General features: G+C 37.0%; 2 protein-coding genes across 7 annotated transcripts in view; one reads left to right on the top strand and one right to left on the bottom strand.

Moving 5' to 3' along the window:
• The window catches only part of L3MBTL3 (l(3)mbt-like 3 (Drosophila)), a 114455-nt gene extending 103108 nt beyond the window's left edge, over window positions 1-11347 (top strand). For all 6 annotated transcript variants that reach the window (XM_008570363.1, XM_008570365.1, XM_008570364.1 and 3 more), the window contains 3 exons: window positions 4972-5141; window positions 5363-5425; window positions 10468-11347. In XM_008570363.1, coding sequence (XP_008568585.1) covers window positions 4972-5141; window positions 5363-5425; window positions 10468-10611 — 377 coding nt within the window. In that variant the 3' untranslated portion in view covers window positions 10612-11347. The remainder of the gene's footprint in view (window positions 1-4971; window positions 5142-5362; window positions 5426-10467) is intronic.
• A 3008-nt stretch (window positions 11348-14355) lies between these two features.
• Window positions 14356-17609, bottom strand: part of SAMD3 (sterile alpha motif domain containing 3) — a 60029-nt gene continuing 56775 nt past the window's right edge. Inside the window, exons 9-11 of the mRNA XM_008570362.1 lie at window positions 15648-15819; window positions 15072-15154; window positions 14356-14850 (exon numbers count right to left, since the gene is read on the bottom strand). Coding sequence (XP_008568584.1) covers window positions 14566-14850; window positions 15072-15154; window positions 15648-15819 — 540 coding nt within the window. The 3' untranslated portion in view covers window positions 14356-14565. The remainder of the gene's footprint in view (window positions 14851-15071; window positions 15155-15647; window positions 15820-17609) is intronic.

The raw sequence follows: 17609 nt of genomic DNA, 5'->3' as shown, positions 1-17609 counted from the left end.
TATCCTTAGGTGCTGGATATTGGGGAAGTCCTACAAGGGCCCAGCTGCATGGTGGCAAGGTGACTATTACCAACCAGTATGGAAGAATTTTAATATTTTAACAACTTATACATTTTGTTATGGTCTAGACATGTTTTTCAAGTTGAAATTGCTCACTCAACCTCTTACTCTGTCAAGTCTACAACAGCAGTGTTTTTTGTTTTCCTGTAATTTCCTACATGAGCTTGTTCTCTTTGCATGACCTCTTTTTGTTTGTAGAAGATAATGCCCCCTTGTGCCTTACTAAAATCATAAAACTCTTTGTGTCAGTAAATCGATACTCCTCTTCTGATATTTCGTAGAACTTTTTATCAGAGGCCCCATGATGATTGTTTTCTCTTTTACCATTTTTGAGTCCAGAAAAGTTTCTCCAGGTCCTTTGTGAAGAACACTTACTGCTTTATGCTCCCATTTGGGTCCTGGCTGAATTCCCCTTTCAAATCTAAGGCCAGGTAGATGTGCTTCATTCCAGGCCCTCTCTCTTGAGCCTAGTAGGTGCTCACCAGTGTTCATTCACAATTCCATTCCCCCAGTGGGCGGGGGTGTAAGCTCCTCTTCTAAATCTAGCCTGGCCAGTGGGTGGGGGGAGGGGAGGGAGGGGAGATAAAGAGGATGGGGGAGAGCCCCTTGCAGTGAGGACAGTATCTATAATAGGAGACACCAAGAAGAAGCCACCCTAAATTTCTTTACCATGCCAACAGGATTTAAGACTCAGTAGGTCCATGAGGACTATTTTGTTTGCAGTCTTGGAGCAAATTGATTTAAATAAAAAAAAAAAAACACTTCTCCCAAAAAGGAGATCCCCCTTTGTTTCTTCAGTTAATTCAGTTTAATTGAGTATAGTATGTATAATTATGAGCTTTTTTGAATGCTTGCCATGCTACTCAATTTTACCTTTGGGGACTTTTACTGAATATAATCTGTTGCTTTCTTTTCTTCTTTTTTTTTGCTTCTGTCTCCTCGACCTGAGAGGATAAGTAGCTTACTCCCACCATTGTGAAAGACCCATTAATGAAGGATTCTATAAATTGGCCTTCAAATTTAAATTCTTGTATTCCTGGGAAACGTAAAGTTTTGTTTTTACCTGCAAGCATCCTTTCTCATGGGTAGTTCATGTATAGAAAGAGTTGAATTTGATTTTGTGATGTGCCAGATTTTCACTGAAAAATCAGGCTTGCTCTTTACCTTGAAGTGATCCCCTGTCTTACATGCCTGAATTAAGTAGCTTGAAAATTAATTTTATCTCTATTTCTTGAGAATATCAGAGCAGGGAACATTTATGATTATACATGCCTAGAAGCCTTTTCAGTGAAAGAATTTTAGTGTCTCCCTTTCTTTTGTTGAGAATGCTCTTTCTTCCCTGTTTCTCCATCCCTCGTTTCCTCTGATTACACCAGAAATAAGTATCCCTAATGCTCATACAACATGAAAGTCATTCAGACAATTTCTAGACAAAGTGAAAAGTTTCTAAATGGTAATGTATTACCTTTGCAAGGATTAGTGAGATCTAGACCTGGAAATCACCCCAGTCAGTCCTCTATCCAATAGTGCAGAATTGAATAGAACCAAACAACTGTGAAAGCACCCAACCTGAAACCACGAAACCAAACAGGGCAGGTGAGAAAAGAGTTTGACCAGTTACTTTTGGTAAATTTTCATTTCAGGGAACCAAAAAATATAGAAAACCCCTTAAAAGTACTATTTTTTCTGCAGGTAGATTGTTTGAGAGGAGGTGGTAAGAAAGAGGTCCCTAGTAAAGTGATGACAGAAATGTCCTCCAGAACAAAAGGCTGTGTTTTCCAAAGCATATTGTGCACATTCAAACTTACTCTTCTCTGCTCTTGCTGCTGAGCCAGCTCCTAGATCCAAAGCCTATTTGCTTTTATCAGTATAAAAACTTGGAGTCACTCTTCCATGCAATCAAGGATTCAAATACAAATTTACTCTAATGAAGTTGCTTTCTTTATCCCTTTTGGATTGACATCAGAGGAGATGGCATGTTCTGTGGCTGATAACACCACAGTTTTCCCATTTGTCAGAAAATAACACTGGGCCTCAGGGCATCAGCCAGCACAGATCAAGGATCAGCTAAAGGAAGGAGAATCTTAAAGTGAAAGATGCGAAGTTGGTATCGGGATGGAATGGTATGTGTGTCTAGGCCTACTTATAGTACTAGCTTCAAAGACATGCAAAAGCTGCTGCAAATATATAAGAGCTTTAGGATTTTTAGTCACTTCTTTAGAATGGCTCAGTTATTTTTCTAAGGAATAACGTAGGAGCATTAGAAATGAACTGTGAGTAATACAACTTTTAGCAGGAAATAGAAATGAAAATAGAATGTAGCTACAATGATAGAATGAACAGTGCCAAGTGTTAATAGAGCATAAATAGCTAGAGGATAAAGAGTGTGGTTTTGGAAAAGATGTATTATGTGCCAAGCAATCAGAATACAAGTTCTAAAGTAAGTCCTTTTGTTTTACTTTAGTGTGGAATTGGAAATCTTACCATTTCATATAAACCTGTCTGGTAAAATATGTACAAATATTGTTTTTCAAATAATTGCTAAATTCTTGGGAATATCTGAGATTAAAAGAATGTTTTTAATTTACTCTATAAGAGATTAGATATTACGAAGATGTCAACTTCTCACCAAATTTATCTATAGTCAGTGAAAACCTAATCTAAATCTTAGCATTTTTTAAATAAGCTGATTCTAAAATTTATATGGAAATGCAAAAGCAATCTTGAAGAAGATCTTCATCATAGACATCAATACACTTATAAAGTGATGGTAATTAAAACTGTGGATTGGAGTACAAAGATCAGTGGGACAAGGTAGAGAATGTGGAAACACACATTTATATTTATGGTAAAACTGGCACTTAGTGGGGAAAGGATGGTCTTTTCTATAAATCGTGTTTGGGCAATTAGAACTCCATGTGGAAAAAAACACAAATATTGATCCTTACCTCATACAAACACAAAAAATGAATTTCAGGTGGATTATAGATGTAAACATGAAAGGAAAACAGAGGAGACTATCTTCATGATCTTGGGATAAGCAAAGATTTCTTCAGTAGACATAAAGCATTAGCATAAAATAAAAAATCAATAAGTTAAACATTATTACAATTACTTCTGTTTTTCAAAAGACCCTAGTAGGAGAGTAAAAAGGAAGACACAGTGTGGGAGGAGATATTTGTAATAACACGTTTCCAACAAAGGACTCCTGCCAGGAGTATATGTAGATAACATCTATAAATCGGTAAGAAAAAGGCAAGACAACCCAGTAGAAAAATGGACATAAAACATGAATAAGCACCTCACAAAAAAGCTTTCTCTATGGACAATAAATAGGAAAAGGTTATCAACTTTATTAGTCTTTAAATGTGATTATAACCACAATGTGATGCCACTGTGCACCCAACATAATGGTTACAATGAAAAATACAGACAATACCGAGCATTGGTGAGGATGTGCAGCAATTGGAGCTCTCAGATGCTGTTGGTGGGTGTATACTGCACAACTGTTTTGGAAAACTGGCAGAATTTGCTGAAGTTTAATGTACACAAATGCTGTGACCTCAATGTTTCACTCTTTTGTATGTGTGGAACTGAAATGCATATATACTTGTACACTCAAAAAAAGATATGTATAAGAATGTTCATAATAGCACTGTTTGTTAGTCATAGCCAAAAATTGAAAACACCTGCCCATCAGCTCCAAATTGATTGTAGAGTATTCATAACCATGAAAAACCAAACAGCAAAGAGAAAGTGAACTGCAACTACAGCAGCAATGTGGATGAACCTCACAAACATGCTGTTGAGAGAAATAAGCCAGACACTAGAGTTGCTACTTAAATACAATTCAAAAACGGTAAATAAATCAGTGGTGTTAGTAGTCAGGGAAGTGGTGTTAGAAGTCAGGAAGTTTTTGATGAGTAGGGTGCAGTCGGAAGGGTATGCTGGCCATGTTCTGTTTTGTGATCCAGGTGTTGGTAATATGGGTGTTCATTCACTTCGTGAAAAGTGCCCCTTTCTGGAAATCTTATTCTTCAAGAAAAAAAGCTTACTTTAAAATATTTTTAGAGATACCAAAGCCTAAACCAAGTAGCTATTCGGCAAGGATTTGTGATGAAATTGAAGTATCACTGTAGCTGAGCTGGTGCGATGGGAGAGTAAATGTGGGGTAGGTGCTCTGAGTAAGTAGTTTCCAGAAAAGGTTTCTGTTCTAAAGGATCATAATGAGGTAATTATTGACAAACTGTACTGTAAGTCAAGAGCCCGAAGGATAAAATCATTTGCTAGGGAATGGCCATTTTAGCAGTAAACTGAGTTTGGATTCAGAAGATCTAGTGCATAAATAGAATATTCTGTAGTTTGAATTTTGATCTGCACAAATAAAGAATAACAAAAGCATTTGCCTTTCTGCTGTTTTATTTTTATTGAAATAATTTTATATCCCTCCTTTAAAAAATTAAGTTATCTATTTAAAAAGTCAGTATAATTAGTAACTAAAAATTGAAAAAGCAAACCAAACCTGAGACAAAAGGAGAGAACAGGTACAGTAACTATATGGTAAACACAGTTGCTGGACTTGAGCATCCGATTTGGCTGTTACCTTTACAACATCCAAAGCAGAAAGGGGAACAAATAAAATTTCCTAAGATGAGAGCTATTTTCCTTGCCACTAAAATTCACATTTCTTATCTAAAGCATAATAGAGGCAACACTGAACAGCATAATGAAGTATATTTTTAATAACGGGTGCAGTAGCAAACATGCAAGTTGAATTTACAGATTGTTTCTTATAGGAGCCAATGCTTTAACTACCTCCACCCTCCAATCTCATTATCTGGGGGAGACGCATGGCATTTGGGGCTTTTTTGCCACTTTTCAGAGTAATTTTCCATTTGTTTCAACTGACAGGTGCCCGGGAAGAACCAGCTGTACAGCAGGCACAACGTCGGTCAGCTGTTTTTCTGTCCTTTAAGTCCCCAATTCCATGTCTGCCCTTGCGCTGGGAGCAGCAAAGCAAACTTCTTCCAACTGTCGCTGGAATCCCTGCCAGTAAAGTTTCCAAATGGAGCACAGATGAGGTATATTTTATTTTCTTTCTCTGTCAGGCACTGGATACAGGAGTACTGGCTTAAGGAGTGGTAGACTCATTGAGTGTATGTAGGGTTTAGTCTTTTTTTTCTGATAGAAAATAAATTTTTCTGAGCAAAACACCTAAAACAAATAGGTTAAATGTTTTGAACCTGTAGCATTTAGATTCTGACTTTATTTTAAACTGGGAATTTTAATGTTATTTTGACAGGTATCAGAATTCATACAGAGCTTACCTGGGTGTGAAGAACATGGAAAAGTATTTAAAGATGAAGTAAGTGTTCCACTAAATTGCAGTCTGTTACTTAATGGGATCAAAGCACTGAAATGCATTGAATGGTGAAATGTGTTGAATTGGCAGAGTCAGGAAGAGATGGGTTATGTTGAAATTGCAAATGGATATATAATTTGTCTAACAAGCAGTATTAATCAGGTGTATAAAAATGTCATTGTATGAGATGAGATGCAAAGGAATGTTTGTAAGTACTGTTTTCTGATGTTCCTCAGTAGTAATGCTTGACTCATTATTTTAAAAATCCACAAAACATAATGGCATGCATTTATATAATTTATAGCACAGAAGGAAAATAAAGAAAGGAATAAGCAACACTTTATTTTTTAACAAAGTAAATTAGTTTGCATTATTTTATTTTCAAACATGATTCTAACACCACCAAGATTAACTCCATTGGATGCTTATAGGAAATAATATTATCATTTTTTGCTAAAGACAGTCCCTATATTTTATACAATTCTCAGTGATGTTTATCATAACAAATATTTATCACAGTCTGTTTTTGGAAGATTAAATTTTACTAGTTGTTTTCAACTGCCTGTCCAAAACATCAATAATAAGGCATGATTAATAATGATATCACTGACATTGAGCACTATAATAAAAAGGAATTGAGTTTCTAACTACACTAGAAGTAATGTTATTAGAGGACAGCAGGAGACCCTTTTCACTAGAGACCTTTAAAAATAAGTCACTTGCCTGTCATCTCCTCCTAGCAAAGCAGTCAATTATCACTCTGATTTTGGCTCTGTACAATGCTGCCAGAAGGCAGAAAGTATACTAAGTAATCTCAGAAGGCTTTCTCCACCATCTGCTGCCTACGGTTACATGCATATATACCTTGTCTGCCCCTATGTGTAAACCTCAAGTGTTAAGAATACCGCGCTGTCAATTTAATTGCAGGAGGTAAGGACAGTGAAGAATCCAGCTAATGGTCATCAGTGTTATTACACTATTAGATATAATTTGTGCTTTAGATGGATGCCTGTTAAAGTGCACAAGCATCTGATTTTCAGCACCCTTTCTGATTTGTTTTATTACAGAAATGTTTTATTTTCTTCCTAGTTGATCTTTAATATTCAGTTACTCAGATTTTGAGGTTCTTTCCCTAACTCTGAAGTGTCTTTGTGGATTACTCTTAATTAATTTTCTATTCCTGTACAGACTTAGATCCACACACAGAGCTGTTGCTCTTTCTTTCTTTCAAAGATTCATGTAGTCATTACCTTTGAAAATGGTACAACATTTTTGAAAATAAATTTATAGTACATCTATTTTACAAATTTTATAAATTCTAGTTTTGATTCTCTTGATATCTAGATAATCCATATTGGTTCGCTCTGTTATTCAGTGTAAGAAGATTCAAGTTCAATTTCAAAATAATACAGTATTTCTCTGAATAATTTTTTTCTTCATGGCATATTGTCATTGGAGATGCTCTTTAGGGACCAAATATCCTGAAAACCAGATTCTTCTTTGGAGGAGCAGGACAGTTAACATTCTCTGTCCATGTGTATTATTTATTCATGTATTCATTCACTCCTTTATTCATTCATCTTGTGAACATTTGTTAAGTTTCTGCTCTTTATAAGACTGGTGAGAAAAATGATTCAAAATAGTGAAACACAATCCTTACTCTTAAGTGTCTCACAGGGTCGTCAAGTATTGGTTTTGAGTTCCTAGAAGTAAACCATAATACAAATCTAACTAAAGTCTTGTAGTCATTTCTAACAGAAGTACAAGGTGTTAGGATAGGCTGTTATTGAAACCATCCTTGACTTCTCTCTTATGCAGTCCACATCTAATCTGTTGAAAATCCTATAGGGTGTGTTTGAAAAACATACAAAGATTCTGACTCTCCCTACCTCTATCACTACCACCCTGGTCTGAGCCACCATCATCTCTCACCTGGATTAATGCAGTCACCTCCTAACTGGTGTCCCTGCTTCTGTTTTTGCTCCTCCACAATCTATTCCCAGCACATCCAGATGCTCCTGCTTAACGTAAGTCAGATCATACCACTCCTCTGTTCACTTCATTCTAATAGCTTTATCTCTCAATCAGAGTAAAAGCCAAAGTCCTTACAAGGTCCCGCAGTCTGTCACCTTGTTACCCATCTTGCCTCCTGGACTCTTTGTTTACGCTGTCCCTTGCTGACACTATTCCACGTGCTGGCCTCCTTGCTATTCTCAGATTGTCCAGGTGTGATCTGGCTTTTTCCTCTGCCTGGAATGCTCTTCTTCTGACGTTCATCTGGTGCTCTCCCTCTGCCATCTTTTCAATTAGTCCTTCCCTGACATCTACTTGAAATTGCCGCTGCTGCCAGACATGCATCCCTGCCCCTACGGCCCACTCATCTCTTCAATCAGCTCTTTTTCATAACACTAATCACCTTCTAACTTATGAATTACTTTGTTTATTTATTATGTTTACTGCTTATAGTCTGTCTCCCACTACTAGAATATAAGCTCCACAAAGAGTTTTTGTTTGCTTGCTTGCTTGTTTTTGTTTATCTGTTTTATTCTGTTCTGTATGCCCAGGCCCAAGAATAATGTTTGCAATATAATAGATGTTTAGTGTGTTTTTGTTGAGTAAATATACTGGTACCTTTACAGTCTGAGAGAGACTCATTCAGACCAAGAGTGTGTCACTACAATTTGTAGAGTTAGAGCTCTAGGAAAGAAGCAAGAGTGTACAGAGGAAAGAGCAGTGAAATGGAAGGCAGGAGCTCCTGGGTTCCAGATCCCTAGTGTTGGGCCATTAGCAAGACACTTATTCTCTGGAGTTAGACCAGTGTATGTGCATTTCAGAAGCAAACAAAGTACGCCTAGAAATACACTGCAGTGATCACTGTTGTTCGTAGAATGTACTTCCTTAAATTAAGTTTACTTCCTTCCAATCAAGGCTTATCTTTATGACCACACATCAGAGCAACCTGTGTGTAATATCTGACCTTGGCACTAGCCTCAAGATTTTTTTCTTTCTAATGTAACCTTATAAATTATAATCTACCAAAATTTACCCTCCTCATCCCACTCTTAACTTCAGATTGTAGCCTGTCAGTTCCCTGGATGTTCCTTTTCATGAGTCATTTGTCATGTTACACTCTTACATAATCTCAGGAGCCTCATGGCTCTGCTGCAAGCCTTCAGGAGGGTACAAGGTTATAATAAACCAATCTTTGTAGTGAGCTCCTTGGGAAACCCGTATGTTAGTTGACATTTTCATAAATGACTTAAAAGACTTCTATTGGACTATCCATTCTATTAAGGTCTGCTTTGATTGAGTTAAGTGTTAGTAGATCTGCCTTTCTTCCTGGCCTTGCTTTGTAATAGGGCTGGCATAGCACGAGCAAATGACACCAGAGCAGTCATTTCCAAATAACAATAGAGCATTTCTCATACCTCCCACTTAACTGTGCCACACTTGAAGATTAACATCTTTCCTCATAGTTTCACATCAGGATGTTTTCTTACTGAAATTAGCGAACTTTTTCCTACATAATTGTTACTCAGAGTTGTGTAAGATGACTCTAGTTCTTACTAATGAAGTATATAGGCAATTTAGATTTACAGGTTTTCTGTTTTTAGAGGAGAGAAGAAAATCTTAAGAAACAGCTACTTAATTATATCAGCCTTTATTTAGTGAACTCTTTGCAGAATTTAGAGCGGTATTAGTTTGCTGGGACTCCCATAACAAAGTACCACAAGTTAGTGGCTTAAGTGGCAGAAATTTATTGTTTCACAGTTCTGGAGTCTGGAAGTCTGAAGAAGGCTGGAAGTCAAGGTGTGGGCAGGGTTGCTTCCTCCCGAGGGCTGTGAGGAAAGAACCTGTTCCCGGCCTATCTCCTTGACCTGTGCATGGAGTTCTCTCTTTGTCTTCACATCGTCTTCCCTCTGTGTGTGCCTGTCTCTGTGTCCAAATTCTCCCTTGTTATGAGGACACCAGTCATTGGATAGGGGTTCACCCTATTCCAGAATGACCTATCTTAACTAATCACATCTGCATCAACTCTATTTCCAAATAAGGTCACATTCTGACATTCTAAGGTACTGGGGGTTAAGTCGTCAACATATGAATTTGGGGGGAGGGTACACAACTCATCCTGTGACATTGCTGTCAAGATTTCTAATGTATTCTGAGGCAGAGAACAAAAGTGTGTTTTAGTTTTTGTTGCAGAGTGGGAGAACTGAAAGAAAAGTGAGTTAATTTTTTTTTTTTATGGTAGTGGAACTACCTGAGAGTTGAAAGTCATACAGAAAGACTTTGTTCCTTGGCTCTGCCCACAAAACTGGACGTTATCTTCATAGTGTTGTATCTTTGAACCTCAAAGTACTCCATTCTCTAGAAGCATAGGCTTTTTGTCTTAAAACAGGCTCAGTGAGAGGAAGGGTCTTTCTCATGGTTGCCCAAGTAGTAGAAACAGCTGCCTAGAGTCTGCCTAGAACAATGCTCAACCCCAGTCTCATGTTCGTTCTTTTAATTACACTGTTAATTGCCCTTGTTAGTAACTGCTTTTGTTCTGTATGTTAAGACTAATTATCTTTCTGATTTTTTCCTTCATGGTGGAAGGCTAATTAAAAAAAAAAATTGTTAGCATGTATCTAATATGTTTGCCTGACCTCTTTTGTTTATGTCCATAAACATTTATATACCTATTATCTTCTGTCATTTAAAAACCTACCATGTTATAAACTGGATTTGGGGCACCCCAGATTTTTCCATATTCCTTTTGACTCAGTACCTACTTCAGAGTGAGTACAGGAAGTTATGGGCACGTTCCATTTTCCTTGTGGGCTGAATTTTTGGATGAAGGTTTTACTTTGCCTCCCAGTACACATTTGGTGTGTTGTTGTAGAAGGGAAAGGTCCATGTATCAGGAAATATTGTTACACACGTGAACTGCTATGTGTGCCTTTTTAGTGTTGGTGGTTAGGAGACAGATGATAATTTAACCTTGAATATTCCCCACAACACTACGTCTGATTAATCTACATTCTTTTGTTTTCTCCCAATTTTAGCAAATTGATGGAGAAGCTTTTCTACTTATGACCCAAACGGACATTGTTAAAATTATGAGCATTAAGCTGGGCCCTGCTCTCAAAATTTTCAATTCTATCCTGATGTTCAAAGCTGCAGAGAAGAATTCTCACAATGAACTTTGAATGTGATAAATTCTGAATACCATCAGCTTTCAGTTTTAAAGCTCATGTTTTACTCAAAGCACAAGGACGGGTATAACTCCTATGCCAGAAGTCTCCAAAACTCAAAAGAGCAACACTATTGGATTATTTATATTCCTCAAGAGACAATATATATGAATTCTTATGAAAGTGCTTGAGCTTTTAACCAGGTACTGTCTAACAACAGTCATCTTTTGGTTCTGTTCACTGAGCTAAATTTATCTTTGTAAATCTTTTTGAGGCTGGGGGTGGGGGGAAAGGGGGACTTCATTAATTATTTATGGATAAGGGGGGGCAGAGTAAGAACTTTTGGCATTTTGTAAACATTGTTGAATTCTCTTTCATGTATACTGTTTCTTTTTCAATACTTTCAGAAACCTTTTTATATAATCAAATTTCAACTTAAACCAAATTAGTCAAAACCTGGCTAAATTTAGCCAGTGACTGTTATCTGTATTGTTAATTTTGTGCCATATTTTGAATTGCAACATTATGCCAAGTATAACTTTGCAAGTCATGATATTGCCTAACTGCTTGTCATAATTTGTTGAGGCTGAAGAGTTGTAAAAATTACTTTCTTTTGGATCAGTGTTTTTACTTTTGCACGTATTATGAAATGTTAAACAAATTACTTTTCACCAGCATCTTTATTATAATTACCAAAAACATGTATATAAAAGAATGGAATTGAAAAATAAAATATATAAACATAAATAAATTAGGTAGTGTGTTTGTGGCATCGATCTCATACATCGTGGTGCTGTATCAGAGGAATATACAGTTACATTTGGGGGGATGTTTGTAAGGATCTTGGACTGTTTATGAGACTATCTTGAGCTTTTCTCTAATTGCCATTGAAGAAGCTGTGGTGTTCTACAGAGACCAAGGGCTCACTGTCAACAGAAACACTAATCCATAAACAGCTCCATCTCAGGTCTTCTTCATGGTTGGCTGAAGGAGAGCGTATATAGATTTTACTGAAAAGGCAAGGTGTGAAGGAGCAGCACCAGTCAATGCATAATTCTAAGTGCTCACAGATTAGGGAAGTGATTTCCCAAAGCAATTATTCAAGAACCTCCATTTTTGAAGGATTCCTTTTTCTGTTGAACACTTTGCCTCAATAAATAAGCATAGAGATGCACTTTAAATGACAACCCTTGATTATCTATAAACTAACAGCTGGTAGTGTTTCTTTTGCAAGAATGCATTTCTAAGGCAAATGGTAAATTATTTTGTCAGTCTTTTGATGTAATTTCTAATTCCAGGACTGGACATATATTCAAGGATTATTTTTAAAATAGAAAGTAAGTTTGTAGCATGCTGTCTGAATTCTGGGGGAAGTTCCACCTCTTTCCTTAGTTGCTCTAATTTTTTCTGATGTAGAACTTCCTTTGATGTCCCCTGTTGGAGGTCTATTAGCAGTCCTTTGCATTTGTCATAATTCAAGGTAAAACAGGGTCAGTGACATCTGTAGTGTCCCCTTCATTCCTTTGCATGAATCTGCTGAAATAAGATTTTGTTGGCTTTTTTTTCTTTTTTATGTTTTGTTCATAATTTGTACATTCAAGTTGCACTTATTACATCTGGTATGAATGCAATAAAATTTTAATTGCAGAAACTTTTTTACACATGTATGATTTTTAAGAAAGCTTGTCAAATAGAGTGAAATAAGAACAGGAACAACATCAAGCACACATGGCATTAGATGGCTATATAATGAATCTGTAGGATTCAGAATTATGTGTCACACTATGTCCCAAGAGGATGTGGCAAGCAAGCAACAAAAACATCCAAAAATTATATTGTTATGCCAAGTAGGATTCATCCGCATTAGGAATTTTTCCTTTCTAGTTTAAAGCGTATATTTTAACTAAAGAAACTTTTAAATCCACTCATTATACACAGCATGTTGTTATAGTCAAAGGCAAGGTATTAAGCATCCTTAGGGTGGCACAGGATTTGGTGCCAAGAAGGGGAAAACCATTTCACCACTCCATGCTTGGAATATAGTGTAAGTTTGTCATAGGAAATAGGGAGTAATGACGGCAGGGACATCCTGAAATGGGAGAAGCAGGCTTGGAGAAGACAAGAGGGAAGAATGGGAAATGGTGCACCTTGATAGGACCTTCTTATCTAAAGGCATTTTTAAAAAATTAAAATTACTGTGCAAGCTAAATGAAACTTGTCTGCAGGTTGATATTTTTCCCCAGACCCACTGTGCAACGTGTAGACACAGTAGACCCAGCCCCCAGAGAAAATAGGGTATGTTATTCAAGGAATATTTACCAAGTAGCAGGACCATGCTGAGCGCTGGACCTAGATAGATACATCACTAAAAAACACAACAAAACGAATGTGAATCTGCCCTCCAGGTCAGTTCATGTCTTTGTCGTATTTGGAGCCAAACTTCATTGCAGTTTCCCCACAGCTCCACCCCATCACCCTAAGAGAGGCTGTCACTCAACTACAACCATAGAGATTATGCACCTTAGGAGTATGGAAAGGAGCCCTAAAGGACTTGGTAGATTCATTTCGGAGAAGAGGACTAAGATAGATGGTGGATCTAAGAAAAAGGAGGGGTAGAGGTAATTTGGGGAAATAAAGGAAAGTTTGTAAGGAACTAAATGTACATTCTAATGACAGGGAAGAAATGGAGACTATAACATAGTGATGAATTTATGCAAATTGTTATTTACTCTGTCCATTCTGATGTATGTAGTTAGTGAATAGTCATTGTAGAAGTGGACAGCTAATCTTTTCATTTCTTTTTATCCTACTGACTTCAGCATTTTAATGAAAGTCCTTATAGAGAGAAAGGTATCTAGCAGGCTCTTGTTTATTTCAATGATAGAATAAATATTTTGCAGTGTTTCCAAAGATATGTATTGTAAAGATATTTCTTCAGTAATTTATATAAACCTCTTTCTTCTTAAACTTTTTAAAATCTCATTTGATGAAATAACCCAAGAAATGCTTATCCTGTTGTGATGGAGGTATTAATACACCTAAATTTCTTTTTTGTCCCCAAAATGACCTGTTCGTCTTTCAAAACGAGTAAATAACGTGGATATTTTGATAATAACATCAAGGGACACATTAAAACCATAGTTTTAAAGTTTTTCCTTGTGAATTAGTTGGAAAAGAGTGAGATTGCACTGAGCCCTTTCAACCCAAAAAGTACGTGTGTAGCCGTTGTTAGGAACAGAACAGACAGAATAAGAACATGGGCCTTGGGGGAGAAGCCAGTTGGACATGTAGGATGAGTTGCTATGTCTCAAGGGAGGGGAGCAGGAGAAAAACATAGGCCACAGATCTCACAGCCCGTGCCAGCAAGATCAGCCAGCAACGAGGAGACCTCAGGAATACAGCAGCCCGCGTTCTCAACAAGTGATTGAAGAAAACCAAAGCGCCTGCAGCCAGGCAGGTCCCTCGGGAGAAAGAGGAACTGGGTAGTATGTGCCTCTTCTTGAAATGTTCAAGTTAGAAATATTTCCAAGCAATGTTCAGAGCAAAGAGGCAACCCACAGGCCACAAATGTGCAGCTCCTGGACATTAAATCTTTCAAAAGATTATGTGATTTTGCACTGCATTACGTGCAAAAGCTCATACCCTAATCTGAAGGCTTTGAGTAAGTCTGAAGTATAGGGTCTTTTAAAAACTAAGGCACCCTTGAAAGTACAGCCTTGATCTTAGGATTTCTAAGAACTCAAATCAAAATAAGTAAAGAGCTGTTTAATTAAGTCGTATTTTATTACAGAATTCCCCAAAGAACTTAAGCATCTAGGTGTAAAGATAGAAGGCATTGAAATTCATTAGCATTTTTGATACAAGATGATTTTCTAATACTTATCTCTACTACAACCCTAAATCAAAACAATTTTTTATAAAGTTTCAGCTGTCCCAGTGCTAAATCCTGACGCGATACTTGGCATGCTATTAAGAGACTCGGTGTTGAAATTCTAATTCCTTTTCCTTTTCTTTCAAAGAAGGAAAACAGGGACTGCGCATATCAAAAATCAGCGTCTCTAGGAAGTTGAGGGTTTGGGACAGTCTTCTTGGACACTCAATCCCAAATACATGAAAGGCGGCTACTAGAGCAGCCAAGGCTGTAACACAGTCGTCCACCTTTGTGAGCCTCTCTTTTTCTAAATATAAAGAAAATTCGCAGACATCAATGTTGAAAGGGTTTTTAACTTGTAACACTGGCGTGAACACTTGCACCTGAAAAAAAGAATGGAGTCATACCCCATGATGTAAAGTAGCTAAATAATAACACACACCTGAACTTAACCATAATATTACAATAAAAGAGTTTGTGGCAATTTAGTGTGTTTGTAAATATGACAAAACATACTTCAAAATAGACCACCATCCTGCTTTTCAATAAATTATCATATGAAGTTGTAAAATGTCAAATCAATGGCCATTAACAAACTGCATACCTTCTCATTCATAACGACAAAAAGGCTGGGATCGTCCCCAAAAACATCTGGGAGGAGTAAACATGTGGCTGTCATCTTCATATCTGTCAAAGCAAACATGTTTACAAAAATAAGCTTTTAGCAATTATTTTAAGCACAGCTAGTATTAAGCCATCTGGATTTTTTGTTGTTACATTCTACAGAGAATAAACTAACCTTAGATCAGTGTTTCACAATCTTTTTTAAACAACATCCCCTTCTAATAAAACATTCAAAATCCCATTTCTGCCTTCCAGATCACTGCCAGAAGACAAGACTTCTGTACTCTCCTCATCAGCCAGGATGATTTTATCATGCTTTCCCTTGTGATTTGTATTATAACATTGACAGGCTACTAGTTCCCCTAATATAATTTTATAAAATTGCATGTACTTTTTAAATCTATACCTGTATTCTAACCCCATTTGAAAAATATTTTCTTTCTCATTAGATGTTTCACGGAATTTTACTTACATTAGCAAAGTAGAGCTTTTCTAAATATCCTGAATTATACAAATAAACTGATACCGGATCACCCCACCCTCCAGGTTTACTAACATTTCAACATGTCTTCATCTGTATACTGTTTCATTTTTTCTTGCAGTGCAATATTGATTGGATTGCCCACCACTGAAAAAGAAGTCAGTATATTTTCTGAATAGGATTCCAAAATATATCTTGTTTTCTTATAAATGTCTGTTCTTGTAAGAAGTTGGAATTCTCTGAACATCTGATAAAAGAAAACAGTAGATACATCAGATCACAAGAAAAGCTAATATAGAATGTAAGGAAGTAAATAATTCTTTAGAGTTATATTAAGCTTTCAACGTTAGTTTAAAATGCATAGTAGGGGCCGGCCCGGTGGCGCACTGCTACAGTGTGCCGCTTGGGAAGCGCAGCAGCGCTCCCGTCGAGGGTTCGGATCCCACATACAGACCGCCGCTCACTGGCTGAGTGAGGTGCGGGGGCAACACCGAGGGTTGCGATCCCGTTGCCGGTCCCGGTCCGGTACGGGCGTGACACTGAGGGTTGCGATCCGTTGCCGGTCACAAAAAAAGAGACAAAAAGGAAAAAAAAAATGCATAGTAGATAGTTTAGAAGCTTTTGTAGAGAAGTAAAGATGTAGACGGGGGAGAAGACAAGATAAATAATGGATGTGGCAAAATTCTGAACCCATAGAATTAAAACTTTGGATGCAGATTCAACTACATGAAGATTCCCAAATACAGGGGTGTTTCAAAAAGTTCATGGACTCACTTATATGTGGGAGCTAATAAAAATAAATATACGAACAAGCGGGGTGGGGAGGACAACACAACAAGCACAACAATTCCTTGAACTTGTTAAGACAAGTGAACAGATATGAAGTTGATGGGGGGGAGAGGACGGGGGGAAAGGAGGGATTTGTAAAGGGACATGAAAATCAACTACATTGTATATCAATAAAATAAAAGTAAAAAATGGTTAAACTTGTAAAATTTGTGTATATTTCAGTACAATAAAAACAATTTAAAAAATTTTCTAAAAATTTGTTAACTGACAGAAAAAAAAAAGTTCGTGGAAAAATAAAAGATAATACCAGGCTTTATGTGAACTTTTTGAAGTACCCTCATATATTGTATGCACGTGTTGGCTGTTCGGGTTACCTAGCTAAGACTCTAGGATCTTAGATTTCTTAGGAAAACAACAGTTATGTTCTGGCAGTGTCTAACAAGATGCAAAAGAAGAAAATGATTAAATTTTAGGAAACAACCCTTGAAAAATACCTAACTGTAGTATCCTAAAGGAAGAGGGGAGTGCTTTAGAGACTCTCTAAGAACAGACAGAGGTAAACAGGAAAAAACAACCTTAAGTGCAAGAGATTTGACTACAGCGTCAAAGCAAAACCAGTTTACTTTTATGGAAGCCCCTTTACTCAAAGATCACCTTTTCTACCACTGCCTGAATTCTACCCCTTAGAGATTTCCACCACCACTGCCCCCTCCCGCCCTTCTTTTGACAGAGTGGCATTATCAGATTACTACCAGAATGAGTTAATTTAATTATTGGTTTCCCTGAAGCTGTAGAGAACAGTTACATACTACCCACTGGGCCTCATTCTTCCTTGAATAATATTGATTAGATCATAAGTTACCCGAAGATTCGGTCCGAAAGTTATGTTGTCAGAAAGCTGGAATGCACCTTCTCATAAGGACGTAATGGCTGTGTTATCTGTGGACCACTAATCTACATTAATACCCTTCAAAAATGGCTCTCTCAGCAGCGAGACATGAAGTGCAGATGCTGAATATGAAAACTCATCTTCCTGGGCCCATAGCCTGGGAATTTTTTTTTTTTAACTTTTTATTTTGAAATAATTTCAAGTTACATTAAAGTTTCAGAAACAGTAAACAGAGCTAACAAACCAACTTTCGCCAGTTTGATTCACTTGGAAGTAAACTGTAGACATAATGTCCCATTGCCCCTTAATTCTTTTTTTTTTTTTTTTTTTTTTTTTTTTTTTTTTTTTTTCCGTGTCCG

The sequence above is a fragment of the Galeopterus variegatus genome, unplaced genomic scaffold (assembly GCF_000696425.1).
Source record: "Galeopterus variegatus unplaced genomic scaffold, G_variegatus-3.0.2 Scaffold597, whole genome shotgun sequence".
In the NCBI taxonomy this organism is placed as follows: domain Eukaryota; kingdom Metazoa; phylum Chordata; class Mammalia; order Dermoptera; family Cynocephalidae; genus Galeopterus; species Galeopterus variegatus.
Note: the sequence above shows the minus strand (reverse complement) of the source record. Positions and strands in the feature narration are given on the sequence as shown.